The following is a 10,359-nucleotide window of genomic DNA, read 5'->3' as shown; positions in this document are numbered from 1 at the left end:
CCTGCCTGACCACCCCACAGCTGGGGAAGATGGCTTGATGGCCCATCGGAGTTCAAGAAACACCAGGCAAGGAAAGAGGGCAAGGAAGGGCTGTGTGTTCCTGGTGGCTCATCTCAAAAGCCGAACGGCTGGGAGTGAGTCCAAACTTCTAATTTGCAACACGAGGGTTCAAGGACGTGCGCCGGACTCCGAATGTGCCTCACTCAGCTTGTACCTCGTGAACCGAGTTGCCCCTCCAATGCGCGGCTGTTGTCGCAATTAGTAAGGCCTTAAAGCTGGAGGGTTTTCTTGTCTGAGATGTGAGCAATTTTCCAGGGGGTCAAGGCAAATTTATCTTACTGCAGTGCCCTCCCACCCAATCCCCAAAGGCCAGCATATGGACACCCTCCTGTTAAAAGGTGGGAGGTTTACCCTGAGCATTGAAATCTTCCTTTCACAATCCCTTTGCGCTTTTTAGCCTGAAGTCCTAGAGCAGACTTTCTCAACCTTGGCAACTTTAAGATGTGGGGACTTCAACTCCCAGAATTCCTGGCTGGGGAATTCTGGGAGTTGAAGTCCACCCATCTTAAAGGTGCTAAGGTTGAGAAACACCGTGCTAGCGATTAAACAGGCTGCAAAAAGTCCTCTTTCATTGCAAGCTGAGTGCTCCACCACCAATTCCCCCTTCTTCCCCCATGGCCCCAGAATACCCATCCCGTAACAGCTTCACCGAAAGACAGACCCTCCGATCTACGTGATGTATTTTATTGTTGTTTCAATGTTAACAATGGCTTGAGACAGTAGGACGACGGGAAAACAGTCAAGGAGGTTTCTTTGACCTCTGCCCAAACCACTTTTTCTCAGACATCCGTCCCCATTAGCAGGTAAGGGAGTCTCATCTGCCCTACAAGACAGAATGAACAATCATTCTTCAGCATAGACTGGCTGTCTGGTTGCAAACTCCCCTCCAACCAACCTGGTTGTGCAGACCTAGAGGTCAGTATCCTGCACAGGTCCTCTGCAGGAGCTCTCCTGCCCACAAACAAGGATTGTCCAAGCCACCCAAATCCAATGAATGGTGTTTGGTTGCTGCAAAAGCCCGTTCTTCTTCTGCTGAGGCTTCATGGAGACGTACTGGAAAGATGGATGTACAGATACATGTCTCTCTATATATATTTTCCTGAGTTGGAAGCTAATACCCATAACTGGCCTAACCCACAGTACATTTAGGAGAGAAGGAGGAGAACTAATCTAAAATGCCCAACGGCAGTGAAACTCTGCAGAAAGTCCCACCATCCTTGGTCCGTCACCTTCTTCTGCCCCAAGATGGAGGACTTTCCATCCTTGTTGGAACCAGCTTGTCCCTGAAAACGTTTGGGAAAACTGGATATCATCCCAAGAGCCACCCCTTGGTAGGACCTCATGGTAGCAAAGGAGATGATTTGGCCACCTTGGGTAGGGAGAACTTCCTCTCTTCGCTTGTCCCTTGCTACTGAAACTGGTCATAATGAGGCAGGGAAGTCTGGTTAACCTGGTTAACCGTATCATCCCATTGGCCCACAGGCTTTCCAAAGCAACGAACACCTTCCAAGGGGATAGGACTTATCGAGGTCTTACTCCTTCTCAAGTCATCAGTTCCTGGGATGGATGGGTTAAAGGTCTTCTGTCACCTCTTGGTAGCACTGTGAGATGATGTCCATAGAAGGAGCCAAGGTGTGTGTCCCCTTTCTCTCTTCCTCCTGGTGCAGAAGAAGACCACCCTTGGCCACTATTTGGAGCTGGGCAAATCATGATTGATTTGCAGGAGGGAATTGGTGGCATAGTTCTGGAAAAGGGGCTGGAGGAACATGCCGATGGTGCCGAAGACGCAGACGAAGATGAAGATCCACAGGAAGAGGCGGTCAATCACCATAGCTACATATTTCCAGTCCTCGCTTACCTAGAAAGGGGACAAGGAGCAGGGATTAGCACCCTCAATTGGATCTGCTTGGAAATGGCCTCATACTGCCCCCTAGTGGTGGGGATGGTCATCATCCTGATTTGTTTTGGCCAAAGTGAGACTAGACTAATCGCAATTTTTTTCACCCCTCAAGGAATTCTGCCTAGTGTGGCTTGCTGGTTGGGTTTGATCCTCCCTCTCTATTTCATTTAATTTAATTTTCATGGTGTGCGCAACCCAGTGACAAGGGGGAGATGGGCAGCGACATCAATTTAATAAATAAATAAAAATAAATACATTGGCTTGTTTGCCAAAGTCCAGGGAAGCGAGCCCTGGAAAACCTGAGTGAGAGTGATTATCCACCCCCACTTAACAGAAAAAGCAAATAACTGTCTAAGCTGGAGGGGGAATGATACAAAGAACAGGTTCGTAGGAGAAACAGAGAATCAAAGGCACTTTTTCCCGGACTCACTGCTGGCCTGGGTCTTCCACCAACATCCTCCGCAGGTTGAAATGAAAGCCACCCTCCCATCTGCAGCTTTATGCTGCTTACTAGAGACTAAATCCCCTTTGAACCTTCTAGAAGGTTTGGAACAGCCCCCAGTGAATACAAAATGTTTCACCATAAAACATTTAGTGCCTATGATGATATGTGGGAAAGACCTTGGGAGACGGGGCCAAGAGACGCTGCCAAGGGAACAATCAGATAAGAGACGGCTTAGCCCTCAGCTGCATAATGGGCAGAGAAAGAGACTCAGGAGGGACCCTCCCTAGTTTCTCGGGCTGTAAAGGAGATGGAGACAGAGGGAGAATTGTACTTTCAGACTTGCAAAATTTACGTCGGCCTTGTGGGGTAACCCAGACGGGAATCACAACCAGATGAGCTAATTCTACTTTATTGTAAAGCGACATTGACAGAATCTTGCAAGTCTGAAAGCGCAAATCTCCCGCCATCTCCTTTACAGCCCAAGAAAATAGGGAGGGTCCCTTCTGAATCTCTTTCTCTACCCATTAGGCAGCTGAGGGCTATGCTGTCACTTATCCGTTCCCTTGGAAGAATCTCTTCACCCCATCTCTCAAGGTCTTTCCCACCTACCATCACAGCACCCTCTCAGCGGACATCCTCCCCTTCTGCCACGTCCCTCAGCTGACTCACACTCTGGTCGTTGTCTTCGCTCTTCATGTGATCCGCAATGAAGCACACTCCATCGATCGCCTCCTCCAGTCCGCAGCAGCAGGGATCTGCCTGGGGCACCGACTGGCCCAGTCTCTCCCGATAACCATTGACCCCGTCGGAGGTTTCCGTGAAGGTCCTGCCGCTGCTGCTCCCTGTCCCAAACTTCTTGACGGTGGAAGGGTTGATGTAGCAGGTGCAGGAGCGGGCCCCTTCTCGCAAGAAGAAGCTCCCCGTTGCCCGTTCCTGGCTCTGGCGTTTCTGCCGCAGCTGCTGGCGGGCACAGCTCTGCCGGGGCTGTTTCAGGAAAAGTAAGGTGGGCAGCTTTTCCAGGAAGACCACCTTGACCCAAGGGGGCATGGTGTGCGTGGTGGGGGAGCGGTGGTGGACGTTGAGCACACAGACGCTGGTGACTATGGAGAAGGTGACCAGCACCATGGTGAACATGAGATACTTGCCCACCAGGGGAACATCCAGCGAAGTGGGGGGCACGATTTTGGAGATGAGGAGCAGGAAGACGGTGAGGGCCAGGAGAACCGAGATGCAGAGAGTCATCTTCTCACCACAGTCGGAGGGCAGGTAGAAGACCAAGATGGCCAAGGAGGTGATGAGAATGCAAGGAATGATGAGGTTGATGGTGTAAAAGAGGGGCTTTCGGCGGATGATGAAGTCGTAGGTGATGTCGACGTAAGTGGAGTCATTGGGGTTCTCATTACGTCGTCCGGGCAGAGCGATAATGTCCCACTCCCCGCTAGGGGTGAAGTCATCCAGGCTGGCAACCTCGCTCTTCAGCACCAGATCGATCTCCGTCCGGTCGTAAGTCCACGAACGGAACTTCATTGTGCAATTTTGCTGGTCAAAGGGGAAGTGCTTCACCTCAATCTTACACGCGCTCTTGTAGATGGCTGGCGGGAGCCAGAAGATGCTTCCGTCATAGGACACCACTGCGTTGGAGTAGAAGGACACCTCGTACATCCCGTCCGCGCTGGAGACAGGAGATACAAGAAGCTGTTGAATGGGATGAAGCCTGATTTTGGGGTCTGGCTGGCTAGATGGGGAACTTGTGAAACTCACTGCCGCAGGACATGGCACTTCTGAAGGGGCCTGACGTGGGTTTTAAAAACTGAGCAGCCGTGTTGGCGTACAACAAAACTGAGCTGAGATACCAGATTTCCTATTTTCTTATTCAAGACACTCCTGTGAGTGTTACACTGATCTTTGTTCCTTTTTAAAAGAACGCTACCTCATCCTTAACGCTAGACAATTTTTTGGGGGGGGGGTTACAAGGAGAAAAAAAAGGGGCTATAGGTCGTGGGGTAACAGCCATGAATGCTGGAGTAAAAGCCTCTTCTCAGATGTGGAGAATTGGAGGATCTTTTGGTTGCCCCCATTTAAAAAAAAAAAAATCTGCCACTTTCAAAGGTAACCAACATTGGAGGAGAAATGAATCCAAGCAGTTAACAGCACTGTGAAACTGACTAGACAGGATTCTGAAATGGACTAGACTGGGCTGTGAAACCGACCAGAGGGGCGCAGGGTGAGGGAAGAGATGCCCCAATCTCTGAGACTCAATCTTTAATGACCTACATCCGATAAGCAGGAGTGATGGAGTGACACTGTCCTCTTCCCAGGGGCTGACACAACATTGTGGTCCCAACCTCAGGTTCTAGCAACTCCTGGATTGGGAATGACCATTTTGGGGTACCTACTTGTTGTAAAGCACCACGTCCGGAAGCCAGATGTGTTTGGAAGGCAAGCGCACCTTCTTCATGTCGTCAAACTCTTCCGGGTTCCACGTCAGACGATAATCTTCCCATTCCTGTCGGGATGTAGACCCAAGAGTGCTACTCCGAGGACAAGGCCCAATTTAGATATGGATTCCACCCACCCAAATCCAGCACTTTTTTTCCTGCCCTGGCTTGGATTCCCTTCCCTGACTGTCGGCTTAGACAAGAAAGACTTACTAGAAGACCTTCGGAAGGATGACAGTTGCCGAACAATGGAAGAGATATCCTTTGGCAGGTCACCTCCTCCTCCCTGGAGATCAATCGTCAAGCTGGGAGGACATCATTACAACTCTGCATTGTGGATCCTGCCACTGAAGTGGGGGCTCAGCTAGATGGCCTCCTGGTCCCCCATTAATACCCTCTGGCCCTTAAGAGTCCTTGATTGTTCTAGGCAGTTTATTTACCCATCCTCTAAATATAGATGTGTACGCATGAATCCGCAAAGGAAGGAATGAGTCTTACCTGTGTCAGCCATACATTCGTGGTCATGATCTGTTCTCGCTCGTGCTACAAATAGAAATGGGAGGGAGGACAATAAAGACACCCGAAAGAGAGTGGGGTGAACAGGCCTGGTCTGGGCAAAAGGCAAACCGCATTAGCAACTAATCTAGCAGGTTTCTGGGGGCCCTAATCCAAACAGAGTGGAAGTTGAAGTCCACACCTCTGAAAGCTGCCAAGGCTGAGAAACACTGCTTTAGAAGGTCTTTAGAACCTCCCTTCCCTGTGAAATAGGAGGAAGGGCATAATGGGGAGGGGGCTTCATGGATGAGTGGCGGGTCTTAAAATTGCCCCTTTCTTGGGCTCCTTGCTGGAAAGCAAGGCCTGGAAGGAGCGGCTGATCCCATCTTCCCACCCAAAGCTGGGCCTGATGGGCAAGAGAACTCAACTTCATCTGAAGGTATCTCGAGAGGAATCCGTTGGTGGCTCCAGGGGTCCCCTCAACCCCCCACCCCCTCTTCATACATACCACACTTATCAGCTGGGCCAGAGAGACCATCAGCTGGACCGTGACCAGCTCAGAGCCATTGGTGGCTGGGCGGATCAGTTTGTTGTAGCGCGTTGGGTCGAGGAGATGCTCCACCAGCCGTTCCTCGGTGTCGGTTCCAAGGCTCCCTGAAGAAAACCGGTGTCTGTTAGAAACCTTTTCCTGCCCAGAAAAGTTGCCTTGTTCACGCGGGCTGTGAACCCAAACTTCCAAAAGCGGGGCACGCAGGCAGGGTAAAAACTCAGCTAGTGATAGCAGATCTCTCCTCCTTTTTTTGGCCCTCCCATTTCTTCTCTAGAGCCAGCCCCAACGGGGCAAGTGTTTCTCTAAACTGGGGTCGGCGCAGCCCTCCAGCGCTTGAACAGGCTGTTGGCACCCAGCTTCCCCCAGCGGTGAGACGTTTCTTCCTGATCAGGTTTTATTCTTTCTTTTCTATTTTTCTTTTACTTCCCCCCCCCCTTCCTTGCACTTTTACCTTTCTCTTGGATTTCTTTCTTTTTCCTTTTTCTTACTTTATATTAGTATGTGTTTGATATATATATGTATCTCTCCTTGGCAGGCTGTTATAATAATGTTGTCAGCTCTGGCTCACTCAGAATCACGATCCTCCTGTTTGTCCGTCTGTGCGTGTTTCCTGTCTGATCCCCTGAAATCATATCAGAGGCCAATGCATTCCAGTCCTCAGTCTCCCCACCTCTGTTGGTTGCTTTACAGGCAAAAGAACAACAGGTGAAGTTCTATCTGCCACGTTTTCTGCTCGTTGGACAAACAGAGGAATACCCCTGAGTCTTTTCCATCTCTCTGGGGTTGGGGATTGTTAGCCATCCATGATTCCTTCTTTCTTTGAAGGGAAGGACTCCAGAGAAATTCACCTTCCCCTCCAGAGGTCAAAAATTCCCTTCTCAACTCTGGGAGTTTAGACAACTCCAAGTTGTGTAACTGAAGAACAGACAAAGGCCTTCTAGGCCTGGCATTTTTGGTATCATCTTGTGGCCCAAAAGAGAATCCTGGAGGCTTGCCAGGGAGGAAAAGTGGCTGAGAACACTCTCTTCCTTTTGCTTTTCCCCTGGAAACTGGTTTTGGGAGGTAGACTGCCTCTGAAGCTGGAGGTTTCATTAGGCATGTTAGTGAAAAGTCTGGTGGAATCAGGCCAAATTCCCTTCCCAAAATAGCTCATCAAATGCTTCTGGGAAGCCCATGAGCAAGAACAGCTCATTTGTATTCTTCAGCAATCTGTTTCTGATCTCGGCGTCCCCAAAGGCCATTGGGAGTAATTTCTCTCTCCTTTGTTTTCTTGCATTCTAATTTCAGGCAGGAGTGCGGAGAAATCCACCTCCTTGGACCAGAGTGGCCAACCCCTTCTTTCTACAGCCCATAGAAGCCTCTCTGCCTGAAGAAATTTGGCTACGCAATGGCCACAAAAATGAGCGGTGTGGTTTCCTATCATTCTGAGGCAGGAAACATTTAAATACTGTAGTGGAAGACCTCGAGCAGCTTCCAGGCGGTCTGGAGCACCGAAACCAAATCTGAGCCTCTCTGATCCAGTTTTGGTTGCCCCAACCCAAGGAGGAAGCTGAGGAATTGGGAAGAGGGATGAGAAGGACGGCAAAGAGGGTGAGGGGCTTGGGGGCTTCATCCTACAAAGGTCCAAGGAACTGGGCCCGTTTAGCCCAAAGAAGAGAAGGTGGAAGGGAGATACAATAGCAGGTTTACTGAGGGAGATTCAAGCTCGAAATATAGAGAAATTTCCTGACTGGGAGAGCTGTGAAGTGCTGAACAGCTGACTCCTGGTGTCATGGGGGATCCATCGCTGGAGGGTTTCAAGCAAGATTGGGCAGCCATTTGGGATGGTCTGAGGATCCCCACCGGGGGCTGGACTAGAAGACCCCCAATGTCCCTTCCAACGCTAAGATTCTAGGATTCTCTAGGGTTCTATGAAATGTCGAAGAGGGGGAAATCCCACCCCTATCCACCTGCACAATGCAGTTCTGTTTTCCTTGCGTCTACACCATGGATCACTTATCTTCCCCCCAAATATTAAGCGTGGTCTCTGGCTACCAAAACCTTGCCTCCTTCTAATTCAGTTTATTTAAAGCAAGGAGGGATGTTACGGGGGGAGGGGGCTCCAGAAAGGATGAGCTACAAATCTCATAATTTCGTAGCCAGCAAGACATCGTAGATGTTGTAGTCCAAGCTCATGTGGGTGGCACCCGTTGGGTTAACTCTCACCTAGGGGATGTGGGCAGAAGGACCACAGGAAGACCCATCTCCAGGAATGGGGGTGTGATGGGGTGGGAAATCTTATCAAGCTTATACATCTTTAGGTCACAAATCCAGAATATCTCTTGGCAGGTAAAAGATGCAGTCTCTTTAGGGACGTAATGGGAGGGGGTCCTTAACTGCTTGGACATATCGTGATTTTTTTGGAAGGCAGCGATCGGAAGATGTTTTTCTTGGATCCTTCTAATTATTTTTAGGGAAGGGGGAAATGAAATCCTGATTTGGCCTTCTGCAGAAGGGGGATGTTAAGGTGGCCTAGCAGACAGAGGCCTGTCACACGTCTAGTTCATTGAGTAGCTGATGAATTTCTGAGCTCCCGATATGGAGGTACAATAACAATAGCAGTTCTCTTCCAGCTGGGAGAAGCCACCCTCTTCTGCTCCCTTTGGGGAGAAGAGTCAAAAAGGGCCCTCATCCTGTTTCAGACAAAGCCCTGGATCTCCTTTATGGGGACAAAGGGGAGGTGACAATGATCAGCTCCATTGCTAACGCCGAGGAGAACACCCAACGGCCCAGAGGGGTACAGAAAACCATCCACTTACTTCTCAGGATCCCCAAGAGGCAGAGGCAGATGAGAAGGGCCATGGAGGCGGGGGTCATCTTCGCTTCTCAGGAGGGAGGCATCTCTTTCTCCCCCCCTTCTTTCACCCACCGCGAAAGCGAAGCAGGTCCTTCAGCAGCCAGTCTCCGATAAGCCGGGGGCGGGGGAAGGGCTGGGAATGGAGGCGTATCCCGGGGGGGTGGGGGGGTTGCACTTCCCCGCTGCCCCCCCCAACCTGCCCCAAAAGAGGGGAGCTGGGCGGCCTCCTCGTCCCGATCGCGCCGCTGTCCGTGGTGCTGAAATCCAAGCTCCCGGGCTACTTCGCGCGGCCGCTGCGCTCTCCGTGGTGCTGAATCGCTCCTCGGTCAGCTGCGCCGGAGAGCAGGGGCAGTGCTCTGGAGACCCCTCCTCCTCCTCCACCCTCCGCCCCTAACTCATTTGCAGAGGCAATGCGCAGAAAAATGGGAGGCCAAGGCGCCCCAGATCACCTGGACTTCTACGTTGGGCATCGCCGCCTCTCTTTGACACAGCAAGGAAGATGCCATCCTTCTCGCTCTGGAAGGGGCAGGCTGCGGCAGGCCCCTTTGAATCCTCCCAAGAGCAGGCTCTTTTCTCCCCATTGAACTGGAACTGTGGGAGTGGAGAAATCTGAAAGAAAAGGGAGGAGAAAGAGGTGTCCTGCGTAACACAGCCAGATGAGATTCAGATAGATTATATTCTGTTTGGTCATAGGCAGAACGGCGCATCAGAGAGAGGAGGGCAGAGTAGCCCCCTTTATGCTGTATATTTCTTCTCTGCTTGTTCATGAGTAGGGTTCGTGGGTTCAAGAGAACAGTAAGTGAGAGAAACAGGCCCTCAAAGAGAAGAGGGAGGTAAGCACATAGGAGACACTCCATGGCCACATTTGGGACTATGGTTCCCATGAACCCTCACCATTAGCCATGCTGTCTGGGGTTGGGGGGATGTCCAAAGCATCTAGAGGACCCTGGGAAGCTTCAGTATGAAAGGAGTGTGCCCTTCCCACATTTGGAGTGAGTGTGTAGAGGTGTGACTCCTTCCCTGGTTATTTTGGGAGCTGATTTTCATTGGATATTCACAAATATACAGTTTTCCACTTCGATAAGAGACATCCAACGTGTTCAGATCTTGGCTCATACGTGCAACTGCAGAACTTGTGTGCAGATGGGTGTGTAAGGGGAAGGGAGATGGCTCGCATCTGGCTCTTCCTTTCCCAAGGAAACTCCCAAAGGTTGTGTAACATGCCTCCTCTGCACTTCCCCTCTTATTGAGTGTCCTATTTTAATTCTCAATCCATAAACATTTGAAGGTACGGACAACAGGAAAAAGGTCTCCACTTTGGCTGGAGAAGCCAAGCTGATTTGGTACAAACCAGTATCCCTTCCGGCTGTATCTGTCTAACAAGAGTAGGGACATTGCTCCTGTCTTGTCGAAAACCACCAGATCTTCCAACCAAGCAGAGTTATCTAAACCATCTCACCTTCGTTGCTTCAGTTTGGTTCGTCCCGCGTTTCTATTCTCCTTCCTCGATTCATTCTTTGGCTCGCCTTTCATCAGGGTGAACTCTACTGTTCAGTCTGCTCCTTTAGGAGGCCAAGGTTCACTTTTCAGGGGTGAGGTGAGCAACCCACACCCCTGCGGAAGCAACTCACCGGA

The 10,359-nt window shown here is 50.6% G+C and overlaps 1 protein-coding gene across 1 annotated transcript; it reads right to left on the bottom strand.

The window, feature by feature from the left end:
• Positions 1 to 758: 758 nt before the first annotated feature.
• On the bottom strand, positions 759 to 8,868 carry CHRNB2 (cholinergic receptor nicotinic beta 2 subunit). Its single transcript, XM_088137527.1, has 6 exons — positions 8,687 to 8,868; positions 5,847 to 5,992; positions 5,342 to 5,386; positions 4,802 to 4,911; positions 3,075 to 4,077; positions 759 to 1,918 (listed from the first exon to the last, which is right to left on the bottom strand). The coding sequence occupies exons 1-6, from the start codon at positions 8,742 to 8,744 to the stop codon at positions 1,748 to 1,750; spliced, it is 1,533 nt and encodes a 510-aa protein (XP_087993653.1). The 5' UTR covers positions 8,745 to 8,868; the 3' UTR covers positions 759 to 1,747.
• Between the last annotated feature and the right edge of the window lie 1,491 nt (positions 8,869 to 10,359).

Source organism: Python bivittatus, unplaced genomic scaffold, assembly GCF_059951505.1.
Source record: "Python bivittatus isolate LINGU-HERP-01145 unplaced genomic scaffold, Pbiv_v1 ctg000180_np1212, whole genome shotgun sequence".
In the NCBI taxonomy this organism is placed as follows: Eukaryota; Metazoa; Chordata; class Lepidosauria; order Squamata; family Pythonidae; genus Python; species Python bivittatus.
This window is presented reverse-complemented; position numbering and strand designations above follow the sequence as displayed.